This window comes from Rhamphochromis sp. 'chilingali' (assembly GCF_963969265.1).
Source record: "Rhamphochromis sp. 'chilingali' genome assembly, chromosome: 16".
NCBI classification, from domain to species: Eukaryota; Metazoa; Chordata; class Actinopteri; order Cichliformes; family Cichlidae; genus Rhamphochromis; species Rhamphochromis sp. 'chilingali'.
In genome coordinates, this window is record NC_137943.1 from 12,133,817 (window position 1) to 12,152,123 (window position 18,307).

Here is an 18,307-nt window from a genome sequence, read left to right on the forward strand (position 1 = left end):
AAAGACAACAGAAGTGCTCCAGGATGCTGGGCGCAGTGTTGAGCTTTTGTTACCTAGTGGCTACACAAGCCAGCAAGTACCAACGTCCGGATTTGGTGTGTGGTAGTAACAGGTAAATGAACTTTTTTTAAAATTATTTGAATATATATGAGTGCCTGTGTATAAATACACAAACAATACACACATGCTTTCAATTGTGTAATTTAAGTGATCTAGTAGCTCTGCTTTGGAAGTTCAGTTCATGCTAGAAATGTGTTTTGGAGTTTGTACGTGTTTTGTCTCTAGGGGCCACCGCATATATTTATATATAAACATATACAAATAAAACCACTTTTTTTTACGTTAGTAATTCCTTTTGTGCATAATTTTATATTATTGTTAATAATAAATTAATTAAAGCAACAAAACAACCTGAAGAGCCGGTTCGGAGCCGAAAGAGCCGGATCTTTTTAGTGAGGCGAACCGAAAGAGCCGGATCTCTAAAAAGAGCCGGAAATACCATCACTAGAATCTGAGGGCAGCTCCTGAGTATTGGACAACAAATATTAATACTTGAAATTATTTCTTTCAAAGGATGTAAGCTGTATAGAGCACTGCACGGGTAACTTTGTGAACAATACCTCATTAAGAAATATTCAGACGATATCAGACATTTGTTCAACTTTGGCATAGCACAGTGACTGGACAGCCTTCATTTTATTCAGCCTTACTCAGTGCTTGTAAGTACAAGCAGGTAACTGCGCTCAGTGTTGGTTCAGTATGAGCTTCTGCAGGGTTTATTTGTCAAGAGCACGTTAACTTATTAAAAACGGCTGCTAGCTAGTACTGCTGGAACGTATTTAGGCTAACACGAGCTTCAATAAGCGGAGCTACGTGCAGTGATTCTGGCGTTAGTCATGTTAGCATATTAACAGGTGATGATCACGCTGGGTCCAGAGGTTGTACACTCGGAGATTAGAGCTCCGTTTCGCTGCAGTGTCCGTCCGTTTACTTTATATATTGGTGTTGTGCATTTTAAGAGAGTAAATAACGAGGCTAAATGTCCTTTCGCTTCCAGATACTGTATTTTACACCAACATGATGTGTATGTAAGAATTTATTAGCGGTTTAAGTCCGGAAGCCTGTGCGTGGGAGTTCAAAACACAGACAGTGCGCATGCGTGCGATGTGACGAAGCGAACGCTTTGATCGCCTGACTGTGACGTAGCGAACGCTTTGACGTGCCCGTGACGTAAAAGTCAACTGAGCCCTTATATAGACCCAGGACTCACAATCTACTACTAAGCGTTAAGTAAATGAGATGTACAGACCGCGATCTTCGCACTCTACAAACTTAGATTTTCAAAGTCCTTCAAATAATTTTATTGAAACAGAAACGTCCACAATGGCTGAATTGCAGACTACAGGCTCTATCCCCATTATTCCCGAGCATATTTTACCTGCTATAACCAAGTGTTTCGATCAGTTTTCCCAGGTACAATGGGGACTGATTGAACAGGGAATCTGGGACTCTGATCTCCAAGCATTACTGGCTGATATGATAATCGAAATCATTCAGATAGTTTCTACCGGCATCCTGAAATCTGCACTTCCCACACTTCAGGAGTTAATGACAGACGAATTGTCCCAAACAGATATCAGCATACCTGTGGCAAAAATAGCTCCATCGCTGGGAGACGCTCTTTCAACCAGCATTAGCATCGCTCTTAACATCCCCCATGAAAACTGTCCAGTAAGAAGCTGACAAAACTGATTGAATTGGAGATCTCAGAAAAGGTCAACTCAGCTGTGACTCTACTCTTAGACAACCCGGATTTACGGTCAGATCCGGCCGTTTATGTCAGTGGAAAAATGACAACCACAAAAAACCTTCGACGCATAGTCTCTCACGCTGCCTCGTGTTTGGAAAAATGTGCAGGTAAGCTAAGCAGCCAGTGCATGTCAAAGGGCAGCGCAGCTAGTTCCCTTAGCCCGTCTGATTCAAGAGCAGAGAGTACTGAATCAACCCATACGGAAAAGAAATAGTAAAAACTTATATGTGATTACTCATGAAAGTGGCCACTTTCATGAGTAAATCATATAAGGCTTACATGATTTACTCATGAAAGTGGCCACTTTCGCATTACTTTCATACATTGTTTTAGTAAGTGTCCAAAACATACAAGTTTCATTATATAATTTTTCAAGGGATCTTATATCTGTTTTCACTCTTATATGCTTTTCATACAAGTTTCACACAAGACAGATACAAACTTTATAAGATTTATATATATCTTTTCCATATGGGAAAGATCTCTAAGAAGGCAATGGTTGTTGAGGAGGTGAGCAGCGCTCTCACCAAATGGAGCACAGACACAGGAATCACAGAGGACAATAAGGATGAAAATGACATGACGCCTGTAGAGAAAAAAGAAAGTGAAACTGGAGAGATGGCGGAAAGTCGTTCCAGCACCCCAGGTGCTGATGTTGTCAATGCAATACTTGACACTCTGAAGTATTCGAATGCCGAAGATGACACAGAAATAGAGAAGTGCACAGATGCTGAGACAGCTGAAAGTCTCCAGCGTCCCAGCACGTCAGCAGAAATAGCTGCAGCTGACATTGTAAACACAATAATTGATAATCTGCAGTCTTTTGATGGTGAAGATGTCACATCTAGTGAGAAATGTGACTCACGCCAACCTGCTTTTAATGTGCAGTTAATTATCCAAAAGGTGAAAAACTTTTTCGCGTCATGCATCCCATCCAGAAAAAGCAATGACCAAAAGCTGCACAAAGAGCACTTCTGCGCTTTTGCCAAAAAGCAGTTTTACAAAATGATCAGAGAGATAAAACACCTGGTGAAGAAAAACAAAAGGTTCTTCATCTGTCTCCACGAACCGGTCAACTCTCTTGATGATCAGAGAGCAGATTGCATGGACAACTACAGTTCTTTTTGTAGCTATGTAAACACACCAGTGATGGATAGCTGGTTTAAAAGTTCTTCCCCAGTTGATTATAACACCATCAAACCCATTCTTGAACAAATGTTTAATAAATTAAACGGGCCAGAACATTTTAACCTTATCTGGAACCCCCTGGAAAAGATAAAGGAAACTGAGATGTTTTCCAGGGAGTTGACAGATAAAGTGTATGACCATCTCCAGTCAACTGAAAGATATGTACTCCCTGTGATACTATCAGGAAAATGTCTTTCAGACTCTGTGATCTCCAGGTCTGCAGAGCCAACAGATGAGTTACCCTTTTCGCCCGAGTTCCTCTATGTGACTGTAGAAGACTCAGTGCAAAGGTTTTTGCAAAACACTCTTCTGTGGTTGGAGAATGATGCTTTGGATCAAACTGTCCAAAGTGACAAGATTTCTGGTGCCGTGGGAGACATCCAGGATGTGATTTTAAGAGCACTGACTCCAACAGAGCAAAAAGAAAATGACAGACTGTCTAAACCAGAGTCACGTCCAGATTGTCCTCCCAAAAATGAAACAGTCTCCTGCGTGAGTGTACTAGAGCAGGGCCCACCCCCAGAAAACAGCCCTGAGCCTGAACCAATCACTCAAACTGGTCTTACAGAAGCTCAAAGTCAGCCATCAACCTCTAAAAACTTACAGGAGGAGTCTGAGAAAATTGTCAGAGACTTCAGTAACTGTCTGTTAGATAAGCTCCTGGAGAAATGTAGTTTCGACACAAAAACTCTGAATATAGAAAACTACGAAGTGATCACCAGGCGTCTTACAGATCTGCTTCTAGATAAGGTCAGAATCCCAGGATATCTGAGTGCTCTTAAAAATAACAAACGGCGGATGCTAAAGAAAATGAGTAAGGCCCTTATAAAGGAGCTTGACTCTGCAGATCAGTTTGTACATTCGGCTCTTACACCAGATGATTACACTTTTGATGAACTTTTTCTGGATCTCCTGGACATGACTATTGAGGTTGTACTCAATCCCCCACTGAAGTCTAAAATTACAAGGTTCTTTCGAGCAGTGGGAAAAGCTTTAACGTAGCTGTTTAGGAGCTGCTTTAAGGGCAGCAGCGATGACTAAAAGACCAGCCTGACCCCCCCCCACACACACACACACACACACACACACACACTACAATGCTTCATTAAAGATCTCGAAGCAAACGTTTAATAATTTATTCAAAAACAATGTAATTGGCCAACAGAAGTATATTTCATCTTGCCTCCCTATATTGTCTCTCCATCACCCCCAACCGGTCGCAGCAGATGGCTGCCCCTTATTGAGCCTGGTTCTGCTGGAGATTTCTCCTTATAAAAGGGAGTTTTTTCTCCCCACTGTCGCCTAGTGCTTGCTCAAAGGGCATCTTTTGATTGTTGGATATTTTCCTGCTAATACTGTAGGGTTTTCACCTTACATTATAAAGCACCTTGAGGAGACTCTTGTTTTGCTGCGATGCTATATAATCTTAGATTTAACTGAATTTTAAAATCATCCATTATAGCATCAAAGTAAAACAAAATCAAATAAAAAAAAAACCTGACATAAAAAAATAGATTTGCCATCAAATAAAAATCCTAATCTCAAACATATTCTGATTTTTCTTGTGTTTTATTGTGTTGTCAAGTATGAGGATTTTTAGTAGATCAGACACACTCTACTGTATTAGAGAAAAGAGAAGCTGGTAGAACTGGGTTAATTTACTGTCATTGTCTTTTGCAAACGTATTTCAAAGTTAATTACAAAACTCTCACTGCCTATATTCTACTAAATAAAGTTTATCTTATCTTATTCTGTTTTCATTGCGCCATTCTCTCTATACAGTTTTTGAATTTACATACTATAACGTACACGGCAGTTTGTTTCTGTGCTTCTGCATCCTTTTCTTAGGTTTTCCTTTAAGGTATTTGTAATTAATTAAAAAAATATATATTATTTTTTGGCTTTAGTGGATTCCCGCTCAGGTAACTCAGCCATTTTGCACTACCCAGTAAACAAAATGGCTGAACAGTATCTTAAATGTTTGAACATGAGCTAGTCATACCATATCACGTAATATTCATGTGCACTGTAAAAAGCTCACCTTATAGGCGTGTAAAACATGAGGCGAATGAGGTGATTGTTTAAATTACAGCAGTAGATGCCTGCAGCTGAAACTGTTTTCTCATCTGAACGTGAACCTATGCATTGTACTATAGGAAAACGGTGGTGGATCAGTGTGCAAAAAGCCCCCAAAAGAAACACACAGCTTCTTTAGCTCAAACACTGTCTGATCTCTCTCTTAGATACTGTGCTGTTCCATCTAGTTATTGGTTACTGAGAAATGTTTGGTTATTAATTTATTAAGAGAGTGCAGCTGTTCAGATCAGATAGTGAAGCAGGAAAATGCAGAACATGTTACTATAGCTGAATGCTGTGTAAAATACTAGTAATAAATCTAACTCTCATTTATGGATTTTACTACTGTGGGGCTAAATAAAAAATTACACACATAATGAAATCTGCTACAATTACAAAGCTTAAGTTTAAAACAATTATTATTTATTAAGCATTTTTTTGCTCTTTTTTAAAATTCTTTTTGCTAATAATGGCCTCAATTTTATTATGAAGTTCAAAGACCTATTAAACTTTGAAACCATGAAATCCAGGACATTTGATGCTCGTAAATGTACGAGACCCTCTTTATGGCTAGTTTCCCCAAATATCTAATAATCCTTTCTAAAAGATGGCAACCACATACAGGTAAGTGTTTAACTGCCTAAACGGTGCATATATATGCAGTATTTAATAGTGAGAATATCTGTCTCATTTGTAACTGGCTCTGTGACTGGCCCTCAGATGCCAGACGGACAGATAATCCAGTACGAACATGATAGAACCATTGTTCAGGAGCAACAGGTGAGACAGGTTTAAGATCTAAAACATGCTGAAAGGACCTCTGTGTAGGATGGAGTGGGAGCTGTTTGGAGAAATCCAATAAAGTATTCACAATATTGTTCTCAGTGTGTAATCATCTGTACATCCAAATTTAGAAGCTTTTGTATTTTTGAATAGGGCTTTGGAGTTGACGTCACGCCGCAATGCATTGTGGGAGCGCAGCTCCATTTTCGGGGTCTACGAATCAAAACAAACACACTTTGTTGGAACGACGACGACAAGAAACATGCTTAAAAGCAGCTCAAAAGAAAAGACGGTATAGAGACCGATTGCGTCCAGAGGCGAAGCAGCTGTACTTGAAAAAAAATAGAGTGCATCGCAAATCTGGACCCATTTGAAATACGGCAGTGGAGTAAAGACCCAGACGACTTACCGCCACTGTCCTACCCCGATATCTTCACGTATCTTGTTTGTGGAGTAAGCGCTTACACAGCGAACCAGTTTCGTAATTACAAGTCACTGGAGGCGCACATCCAATTTACAAATGGCTGGGTGCAAGATTTGGCTATTTTCAAGCCACCAAACTCTGAGTACGTCGTCAAAGTAAGTCAGCTGGAGTGCATCGAGTGAAATAGCCATTTTTCACCCCCCACCATAATTAATGTTACACATTTATCATTTAACTGCTAAAATATCGTTATCATATTATATGCCCATAATTGTAAAGTACATGCAAGTTAACACATTGATAATCGGGTAAATTATTAACGCCAATTTGTGTCCTTCCTGTCTCATTTCATTTATTGTCTTTACATCAACCAATCAAGTCACTCCATTCTATGTTTGATCGCAATTTCTATAACTTCCGAGACCACCAACGATGATATTATTCAGCTATAAAGTGTGATGTGAACATATTTAGAACTTACCGGAATGAAAATGTCTGGAGCACCAACAGATATTTGGAGATGGAAGAGAACTGCACGTCAGCTCGTCTCACAGCTGCTATCCAGGCTAGACGCCTTCGTTTGGTAACATCAATACACGAGCTGCCTCATGTTGCTTCCAGGTTGGGAAAGAATGAAAAGATAAACCATTTTCAACCTTATTCTCTTGCCGGTCGTGTGATCGAACATTGCAGCCGACCACACAGCAAATACGAACCATGGCTGTTGTGTGTGACTTCGCTCCCTTTTCACTTGCGCTAGACCCCCAAAATGGCGGATCGGGCCAAAATCCTTTCCACGCCCACCCCCCGTGACATCACGCTCCAAAGCCCTATTGAAGTGATGGGAACCAGTATCTAACTGGTTACATTGAGCAACTTCACAACTAGTGCAACTGAATCATACACAATCATATACATGGAATTGTCTATAAAGTTAAGTCAAACTTTATAGACAATTTTCTATAAAGTTTAAAGACAATTTTCACGCCTCAGAAGCTTTGCAATTTTGAGACTGCTGCATCCCTCTGCAAGATATCTCACTATTTTTGACTTTTCTGAGCCTGTCAAGTCCTTCTTTTGACCCATTTTGCCAAAGGAAAGGACGTTGCCTAATAATTATGCACACCTGATATAGGGTGTTGATGTCATTAGACCACACCCCTTCTCATTACAGAGATGCACATCACCTAATATGCTTAATTAGTAGTAGGCTTTCGAGCCCATACAGCTTGGAGTAAGACAACATGCATGAAGAGGATGATGTGGACAAAATACTCATTTGCCTAATAATTCTGCACTCCTTGTATGTTGTATAACAATGCTAACTTATCACATTGGACATATTGAAAACACCTCCTGTAGCTTAATGCTGGCCCCATCCTTGAACTGCATGAAAATCATATGTTTACACATTGATTTAAATTTCTGGATATTTGGACATTGTTCGTCCTTAGCCGCTAATCCACTCCACAATTTAACCCCGCACACAGGCACACAAACTTTTCCTAGTAGTTCTCATCACATGCATCTCTCTAGTTGAAAAGCATTATCTGTGCTGTATTGTAATTAAACAAGTCATGAAGTTTTAGTCATTTTGACTGTAAAAATTAGAAATTTGTATGATGAAGGAAAGCGGGGAGGATCATCAAGGACTCCAGTCACCCCAGCCATAAACTGTTCAGACTACTTCCATCAGGAAGGAGGTTCTGCAGCATCCGGTCCCGTACCAGCAGACTGAGAGACAGCTTTTTCCACCAGGCCATCAGACTGCTGAACACGTCATAGACACCTCACCTTCACTACTGGAACTTCAACACTATGCACTCCATACTGTATATAAATGCCACTTGTTTTGCACAATATCCAACTACCAACCTCTGTATATTTCATATATTAATTTTATTTTTACGCTATTTAATTTGTAAAATATGTATACACACACACACACACACACATATACACACACGTAGACATACATATTTAGTATACACATTCAGTAATATGCATACACTCTTATATTGTACATATATTTATTCATATAATTCTCATATTTAGCCATTCTTATATTTGCTTGTTCTTATGTTATTGTACTTTGCACACCTCTGTTGCTTGTGAAGCTCGCACACAAGAATTTCACTCACAAAAAAAAAAAAAAAAAGATGGCGCCGGTGAGGTCGGCTGCCGTCACGACTGCTCCGACCACTTTTTCTTTGTCTTTGTTTTTTAAGTTAGTTTTCAGCGTTTCTAAATCGGCAAAATCATCACCATTGGGTACATTAGGTATGACAGTGACACTCTTGTTTCTATTGGTATACAATGTACTCACAATTCGAAGTTTTTAACTCCGGATCCGAGCTGGCCGAGTGAGATCTCGAGGGAGAACAAAGGGAAGCCGCGGCGGCCTAGAGGGAAGCGAGCCGGCGTCAGGAACAGGCTGAGAGCTCGTGCACACCGCACACCTCTGCCTAGCATCCTGCTCGCCAACGTCCAGTCACTGGAGAACAAGCTTGATGACCTCAGGGCCAGGATAAAGTTCCAGAGAGACATTCGGGACTGCAATCTCCTCTGCTTCACCGAGACATGGCTGAACCCAGCGGTGCCGGACCACGCCATCCAGCCGGCCGACTTCTTCTCGGTTCACCGCATGGACAGGACACGGGACTCGGGGAAGTCAAGGGGAGGCGGCGTGTGTTTAATGGTGAACAACAACTGGTGCAACAGTGCGAACGTTGTTCCTCTCACACGCTCCTGCACACCAAATCTGGAACTACTGTCCATCATGTGTCGTCCTTTTTATCTACCTCAGGAATTTACATCGGCCATTGTAAGTGCCGTTTATATTCCACCACAAGCGGACACGGTCACCGCCTTATGCGAGCTGCATGAGGCACTCACACAGCACCAGACACAACACCGGGACGCTGCGCTTATTGTGACGGGGGACTTTAATAGCGCCAACCTCAAACGCGCAGCGCCGAACTTTTATCAACACATCACCTGCCCCACCAGGGGTGAAAGGACACTGGACCACTGCTACACTACGGTCAAGGACGGCTACAAGGCACAATCCCGCCCTCCGTTTGGCAAATCTGATCACGCCGCCATCTTCCTCATGCCAAAATACAAACAAAGGCTGAAACAGGAAGTTCCGGTTCAGAGGAAGGTCGCACGCTGGACGGATCAATCGGTGGCCGCGTTACAGGACGCACTCGATGACGCAGACTGGGGCATGTTCAGAAACAGCTCCGACGATGACGTCAACGTGTTTACGGAAGCGGTTGTGGGATTCATCGGGAAACTAGCGGATGATACCGTGGAGACAAAGACTATCACAACGTTTCCCAACCAGAAGCCGTGGGTGGATAAAACCATCCGCGACGCTCTGAGATCCCGCACCGCTGCCTACAACACGGGACTCACAACGGGGGACATGGACCCGTACAAAGCCGCGTCATATAACGTGCGGAGGGCGGTGAAAGAGGCGAAGCAGCGCTACGGGAGGAAACTAGAGTCACAACTCCAACAGAGTGACTCTAGGAGCCTGTGGCGGGGACTAAGGACAATAACGGACTATAAAGCACCAACAACCGGTATGACGAACGCGGCCGTGACTCTGGCAGACGAGCTGAACACTTTCTATGCTCGCTTCGAGGCTGCAGCTAAGGTTTCCAACAATGCTAGTGTTAGCGGCGGTAACGGCTGCAGACAGGAAGATACTGCCAGCACCGGAAACGTGCTCGTCATCTCCGAGCATGAAGTAAGGAGAGCCTTCAAAAGAGTGAACACCAGGAAAGCAGCAGGACCAGACGGCATCCCAGGTCGTATCCTAAGAGACTGCGCATACCAGCTAGCTCCTGTGTTCACTGAGATATTCAACATCTCTCTATCTCAGTCGGTGATCCCCACATGCTTCAAAGAGTCCATCATTGTTCCTGTCCCGAAGAAACCCCACCCTGCTTCTCTCAATGACTATCGCCCTGTAGCCCTCACCTCAGTAGTGATGAAGTGCTTTGAACGCCTGGTCAGAGACTTCATCATTTCTTCACTACCAGACACACTGGACCCACTACAGTTCGCTTACCGTCCAAATCGTTCCACAGACGATGCCATCTCTCATCTCCTCCACACATCACTCACTCACTTGGACACTAGAAGGGGGAATTATGTTAAAATGCTCTTCATAGACTACAGCTCTGCATTTAACACCATAATTCCCTCCACACTCACCACCAAGCTGGAGCATCTGGGACTCAGCTCATCTATGTGTCAGTGGATCTCCAACTTCCTAACTGGCAGACCACAGGCAGTAAGGATGGGCGGACATGTCTCAGCCTCCACCACTCTCAGCACTGGAGCCCCCCAGGGGTGTGTTCTGAGCCCCCTGCTGTACTCTTTGTACACATATGACTGTGTGGCCACTACCAGCTCCACCACCATCATCAAGTTTGCTGACGACACCGTCGTGGTGGGCCTGATCTCTGATAACAACGAGACGGCCTACCTGAAGGAGATTAGGAATCTGGAGAACTGGTGCCAGAGGAACAACCTCCTTCTAAACGTCAGTAAGACAAAGGAGCTGATAGTGGACTTCAGCACTAAGCAGGAGAGGAACTACCAGACCCCCGTCATCAACGAGTGCCCAGTGGAGAGAGTGGACAGCTTCAAATACCTCGGAGTTCACATCACGCAGGACCTGTCATGGTCCTGTCACATCAACACCGTGGTGAAAAAGGCCCGACAGCGTCTCTACCACCTCAGACGCTTGAGAGACTTCCAACTGCCCTCCAAGGTGCTCAGGAACTTTTACTCGTGCACCATAGAGAGCATCCTGGCGGGAAACATCTTAACCTGGTTCGGGAACAGCACCATGCAGGACAGACGAGCTCTACAGAGGGTTGTGCGGTCAGCTGAGCGCACCATCCGCTCCGAGCTCCCTGACCTGCACTCAATCTACAGCAGGCGGTGCTGGACCAAGGCCAGGAAGATCGTGAAGGACCTCAGCCATCCCAACAACAGACTGTTCTCTCTGCTGAGGTCAGGAAAGCGATTCCGCTCCCTGAAGACCAACACAGAGAGACTGAGGAGGAGCTTCTTCCCGCAGGCGATACGGTCTCTCAATCACACCACCACACAGTACTGACCCACACATATGGTTCTTACACACACACTGGACATTCTGGACATTGTTTTTGCACAACACTGGTCACTATATTCTTCATTTCCGGTTAATACTTGTACAGCTGCTGTTATTGTGTATATATTTATTTATATTTAGATTTCTTCATACATTCTTATATAGTTCTATATTGTGTATTTTGTTGTACAGTTATTTTATTTTCAACTTTAATTTAGATATTTTATCTTATTCTTTCCCAGTTAAATTTACCCTTCATTCTAATTTGTGTTGTACAGTTATTTCATTTTTAACCTTAATTTATATTTTATTCCTTCCTAGTTAAATTTACCCTTTTTAATTTTTCATATTTATTTCCTATCTTATTCATAGCCTTTTCCTTTTTCGTTTTCTTTAGGTCACGAGCAGTTGTCCAAGCATTTCACTACATATCGTACTGTGTATGACTGTGTACGTGACAAATAAAATTTGAATTTGATTTGAATGTACTGTACCAGTGTACCTGCACATGTGATGTGACAATAAAAGTGATTTGATTTGAAGATACTCATGTTTGTGTATTATGCAAATTGTCCTTTTCTGTAATTTCTGAAAAGAGAATTTAGTGTATTTTTTTAATTATTTCCCTATACCTCTATACAATAAGTTAAACGTGAACAAAAGGGCTCTTTCAGCAGCTCCCATTCAATTAGTTTCACACTCACACCATTACTGAATTAAGAAGCCAAAATGAAAGCAGTCTGTATGCAGAGAAGCAGCTTGTTTAGCTTGAAGCATTTTCCTCCTTACAACTGCAGGAGGAATTTCTATAGAAAGAAATGTTGGGAAAAATATTTTTTTCCTGCTATTTAATTGTTTAAAGGATAGTTAATTACTTTGTTGTAATATAAATGGGCATTGGAGAAGTCTTCATCAATAGGAAAAGCAGTAAAACTGAAATACATTTAAGAGGTTAAAATATATAAATGTCTTCCCATTTTCCAAGCTATACAGTGGGGAATCTTTGGCGGCCCTTACGTTTGACACCTCTGCTCTACTACATGTAATGTGAAGACTTAATTACAAATTATAAGCAATTAAATTGGCTCTTTTTTTTGGAGGGACAGCGAAAGTCTGATCTACTGGCTCTAGGAACCAGGAAGATTTAGTGACATTTTTTATTTTATTTTTAACTGTCGAACATTAGTTGGCTTAAACCTTTGAGTATGTCACGTGCCCAGAAAAATCTGAACTTACAGAACACAGTTAAGTATTGTGCAGCCGCCTATTTATATCTCTTCCTACCTTGGACCAAGAATAGGTTAGGGGGACAATGTGTCGACGGCTCCAAACATGAGATGGGACCTCACAAACCTTCCTTTAAATAGCCCTGTCCCACACAACAGGGACGCTATTACAGGCATTCAATGACACAGTAACCTGCATTACCAGCCTCTAATGCAATGCGGTGGCGCTCCACAGATCTTCCCCCTGATCTTAGCTGGCTGTTGAGGGATAAAGCTGAGCGCTATTCGGTCATGTGATTCCTGTTTTTTCCCTCCTCCTCCTAAGTTGAAAGGCAGGAGCAGAGCGGTGGGGGCCCAGCTTGCCTTCCTACTTGCAGTGGATGCATCGCTTTCTTCTCCCCCTCTTGTCCTTCCAACATTACTGTTTCTCGCTCGGTGGTGATATTTTCAATCCAACATTTCCTTCGCCATGGCGGGGGCTATTATTGAGAATATGAGCACCAAAAAGTTGGTGATAGTGGGAGTTATTCTGCTTTTGTTCCAGGCGTTTGCCTTCATGGTCGGCGGTTTAATTGGTAAGTTGTTTTTTTCCCCGTTTTCCTTGCCTCAATTTTATCTGTACTTTTATTACGTGCTTTTTCAAGCTAACGTCTGTGTTTGTACGCGCGTGCTCGCGGGTATTTAAAGGTTAACGTGTATAAAAGGCTAAAACGGAAAACTTTTAAGTTGAGTTCGTCGCTATTTACCTTGATAGGAGCGGTAATAAACGCTCCCGGTGAAACAAAAGACGAAGGGCGCTAACTTTTAGCCGTATTTTTTACCTTTCGAGACGAAATGGCACCTCCGCTCTAAATCACTGCTTTTGTTTCAAGGTGTTCGCTGCCTGCGTGCCCACAACCAGTTGGCTTCGTTTCTGTGCTTAAAAATAACGCAGAACATCACACTTTTAATGGGCTGTTTCAACACAGAAAAGCTCTGGGATACCTTTTTTTTGTCTTTTCCTTCCCTCGACTACTTTGATCCCAACTCGAATGTTCTCCTCTCCCTCTTCTCCCCCCTCCTCCCCGTATATAATATCCGCTGTGTGGGGGCCCCCAGGCAGCATCTCTACCTTCCTTTCATTCCTTCCTTCGCCCTGCGTTTGTCTCCCCCTTTTTTCCTCCCCAAATCCCCACGGCCTCGCAGGCAGAGCATTAATGTTTCTCCCGTCTTCCACGAGTTTCATTTGCATCGAGGCAGACATGCACAGACCTGCACAGAAACACACATACACGCGCAGCTGTCAACGTTGCATTTTTTTGCCTTCAGGTCTGTATTGGAGTTGCTGTCAAGTTTCTTCAAATCCACCCACTCAAATACGCTCGCACAAGCCCCACCAGCAGTGCAACAGCACGGTCGATAGAAGTTGGGTCCATGTGAAAGATGCCTGTGTTGCTTTTAGAGTCTGGAAACCACCCACCAGCCAGTCCCCCTCTCCCTCTCTCTACATGGCTGATAAATTAGCCTGTTTGGTTCATTCCTGGCTGAGATGGTTTTAATGAAGCCAGATTCCTTTGTGTTTGCTCGGTGGCCGGGGGCGGCGAGGGTAATTGAGTAGAAAGGGGGTTTTCTCCCCTTGTTTCCCGACAAACCCGGGAACACGGCATGGGGTCAGCGGGCTGAGGGGATGGCCATTATTCTGGACACACTGGGATAGAGACTGGAGGAGCTGGTGTGCCTCTGGACTCACGGGGTCACTTGATAATTGAACTCCGAGGGGATCCAGATAACTGGGTTTAATTCACTCCAGTGGGTCGTCCTTGTTGCTCTGTGTGCATTTTAATGTTTAATTTCAAACAGCCTTTAGCACAGATAAAGATCCTCGTGGTGGAGTTTTATGACTGTGCGAGAGCCTATAGGTGTGTAAACCGTGGCATCCGCCCTTTAGCTTTTGATTTGGAGTGAGCAGATATGTTTAGATGTTCAGATAAGTAACAGGATCTTTCTGGACAGGTGCACACGGTTTTCTTCCCTCTGTGGCTACTGCACCTTTGGACACGATAAAAGGTTGAAAAATACATCGGTCTAACAGCGTTACCACTTATGAGTTGGTGCTTTCTAACAGTAGAGATGGAGAAGAGAGCTTTGCATCGTCTTTGAAACACCACTAATCTCTTTTACAACCTGGATGTGAAAACTCAAACCTCTGAATGCTCATCCTCACGAGTCAGTACTTCCTACAAGTACCCTAGACGGTGATTACAGCTTATGTCACCATACTAGGAATTTTACTAAGAGCTTAATAACTTCCCAGTAGTTCTTTCAGATTTGCTCAGCATTTTGCATATTTATCTTAGAGTGTGAGATTTTGTTTGCGTACCTTTTGATTGAAGCCATTTCAAAGTTTTATCTGCATGATTTGAGTCCACATCCTGCTTGTTATAAGCCAGTATTCAAATCAAAACATTTTTGAGGCATAAATGTGTTTTTATGTCCTTTGTCCTAGTTTTGACTTTCATAACTCCCAGGTACCCATTTGTTCTTTTATTCAGTCTGTCGGTGGGAAGTGTATAAAGAATAAAAAATTTAAAAAAATTAAATCTGCTTACTTCACTGCTTGTTTCAGTTCAAGTTTAGTGTCTGACTTATGGCTCTGATTTTAAGTTTGCATCACTGCAGTGTAGTGCAGACCTCCTGGCTTAGGTTTTCAGAGTTTTTATTGTATGAATGAAATTATTTGAAAAGTTGAGGCCATATTGTATTAATGAAGAACAACATCCACTTTCAGAACTACTTTCTGTTCTGATGGCATCTTAATATGGTTTGTGAAAGGCATACTGATAATCTTACTGGGTCAGACCGCATAACATTTACTTATCACAGTAAACAACAGCACAAGGGTGTTTATACTTGTTTTATGTCCGCTTTTCTGATGCATCTCTGTGAGTTGCTCAGAAAAAAGACAGTTTTAGAGAATTCCCCAAAGACAAAGGTCATGTATGTTGAGTTTTTACTAATTCACGTTACTTTTAATACCCTTTTTCATATCAACCTAAGTCAGTACACATGAGACCAAATTGTTTAAAAAAACAAAACAAAACACACACAACAACAACAAGGTTGGGGGAGCATGAACAAAACTGGAGCATTTCTGTCCAGAAACTAATATCACTAGATTAAGTGTGTATGTGACCCTATTGTGAGACTGCTGGTCTTAATGGGACTGCTTCTAACAAATCGTTAACAGGAAGTTGTGTAGTTTGATGCATTCAGTTGATTCTAGTATGTGAAATGCGTGCTCCGTGACCAAGCATCAAGATGCATCTATTAGCGTCACCATATAAAGGGAGAGAGTTAACACTTGTAAACATTTAACGCAAGAGTGGTAACTTCTGTAACTACTTGACTTCACAGATAGGCTGATTAGATTCCAACAGCAAACGACTTTCAGTACTCTTCTGTTGGTTTATACGCTGCAGGTGAATGATTTCCTACAAAGTGGTCATTTACAGCTGTTTGGATGCATTTTTTAAATCAATTTACTAAAGAGTGTATAGAATGATTTATTAAAATGCTGCCAAATTATAATCATCAGAAAAGTTTGACCTCACATGTCACTACTGCTGTGGCAAGTACTGTGTATTTACATTGGCTCTTTGTGCTACTTCTGTGTGTATGTCTGCGCTATGAGGAGTATAAATACAAAAGTGACCTTTGTCTGAGCCGGTAATGTATAAGGGCTTGCAGGTAAATGCTAAACCACTATAAATCTAACAGATTCACTTATTTGCTGATTGTCCCGCATCATTTCCTGAATTAATGTTGGGGTTTTTGGGGGCTTTTTGTTTTGTGTGTCTACACCTTCACTCAGACCTTTCAGGTGTCGTTCACATCAGGCCTCTAGGTTCTACAACAGGGTGCCAGAGTTTCTTTGCTGTCATGATAATGGCCGTTTTTGTTCTCTTACAATAGTTCCTGTGAGTAGAGACTGCAAACAGCAGTCTTGTCGAGCTCATGAATCTCAATGCGTGAACACTGTAATTGGTGCCTGAGAGCTTTCGGGAATTTTCCCTCCCTCTCACTTCACAGACAGAGCCTTGCTTGTAGGCATTTCCTAAACAGTGTAAAAAAAGTAATTACCAAAGTGTTTGTACTGATTTGGCTGAAAGTCAAACTGGCAACTGTTCCTAAGCTCTTAACATTGTCCTTGAACAGTTTAATCTGCAGCACTGAAGACTGATGTATTATATTTGGGCTAAAATAATTTCATGCGATTTGTTAGTTTGAGGGCAAATCTGGCATGGTAGGACCATTTAAAAACAAAAGCAAAAACAAAACTCCTGCAGTATTTCAGTTTGACACTTAGTCTAACCTCTACCACTTTGTCTTTCCAGCTCCCAGCCCCACCACAGCAGTCCACTACTTGGCCACAAAATGCGTGGATAAACCGAACAAACCGCAGCAAACAAAATGGTTCATGCCTTGGGGCCGAAAGGAGTGTGATAAGATCCGGTCGTTTGATGAAGCCATGGCCAAGAGGATCGAGGCTAACAACATTGTGTTTGCTGTCCACATTCCTCTTCCCAACAAGGAGATGAGCCCGTGGTTCCAGTTCATGCTGGTCATTCTGCAGTTTGACATCGCTTTCAAGATGTACAACCAGATAGGTGAGAACTAAAGGTGTCTTATGGGTTTTAAAGGAAAATAAGGGATGGGGCAACATAGCCCATGTTTTGTCTCAAGGACATGGCTTTTTTTTTTTTTTTTTGCATGCCACAAACTTTGTCAATATTTTGTCTCTGTGGTATTTCTTGCTTTCACAATCTGAAGAGAAACTATTTACAGAGGCTCTGGACAAAGCTAACCTCTGAAATATTCACAACTATTGTAATCTCAAGTCACCAGCGTTGTAAAAGTCAGCTACAGCTAATCTTTTTCAGTACAATTCTTCTTGTTTTCCTCCCTCTTTCACCTTCCCTGAACACTCAGAATTCCTCAGAACGTCTACCTTAAATGTATGGCACAGAAAGGCAGCAAACAGGCAGCAAACAAAGATGAATGTCTTGCTGTTTCGTCTCAAAAGCCTCGCAGATCTCAGGGTCTTTGTCAGTCACTGTTGAGGCAGGTATTGGTGTTGGTTGCTTTAGGCCAATTACATTTCCTTGTTTTCCATACATCTTGGATATTTCATTATCCCAATTCAAACTCTCTTTTTTTAAACATAAGCTTAGATTGATAGGGATATTGCCCATGTGTAAGCTGTTTGAGATGTAATTGTAATGGGTTAGGGAGGAAAAAAAGTTGAAATTTGTCATTGGTTTTGTTTATGCAGCTGATCCAGGCTGCCTTTTGATGTCTTCAGTCTCCCACTGGAAACATTTTTTGCATCTTCTCCTAATTTAAAACAACATTGTTGTGAAGTGTACTAGTTCACAGCTCGATCTGCAGCATTCTAATAATGCGTCGAAGTACTTCAGAGGAGGGGGAGAAGGGAAATAACTAGCACCTCAGAGAAGACAGGGTTTGGTGTCATGGCAGGGTGCTTAGAATCCTCAAAGAAGGGATTAGAGAGGATGATGAGAAAGTCTAATGAGAGTCTGGATCACCAGCAGAGTCTGGGGAAGTCGATTTGAATCTCAATGAAAAATTTTCTTCAAATGGATTGCAATGCATAGCAAAGTATTTGA

At 42.2% G+C, this 18,307-nt stretch overlaps 1 protein-coding gene across 2 annotated transcripts in view; it reads left to right on the forward strand.

Annotated features, from left to right (window-relative positions):
• The first annotated feature begins 12,962 nt into the window (after positions 1–12,962).
• Positions 12,963–18,307, forward strand: part of wls (Wnt ligand secretion mediator) — a 30,165-nt gene continuing 24,820 nt past the window's right edge. Inside the window, exons 1-2 of one of the 2 annotated variants that reach the window (XM_080907376.1) lie at positions 12,963–13,216; positions 17,015–17,287. In XM_080907376.1, coding sequence (XP_080763502.1) covers positions 13,111–13,216; positions 17,015–17,287 — 379 coding nt within the window. In that variant the 5' untranslated portion in view covers positions 12,963–13,110. The remainder of the gene's footprint in view (positions 13,217–17,014; positions 17,288–18,307) is intronic. The other variant, XM_080907377.1, reaches the window with a different exon arrangement.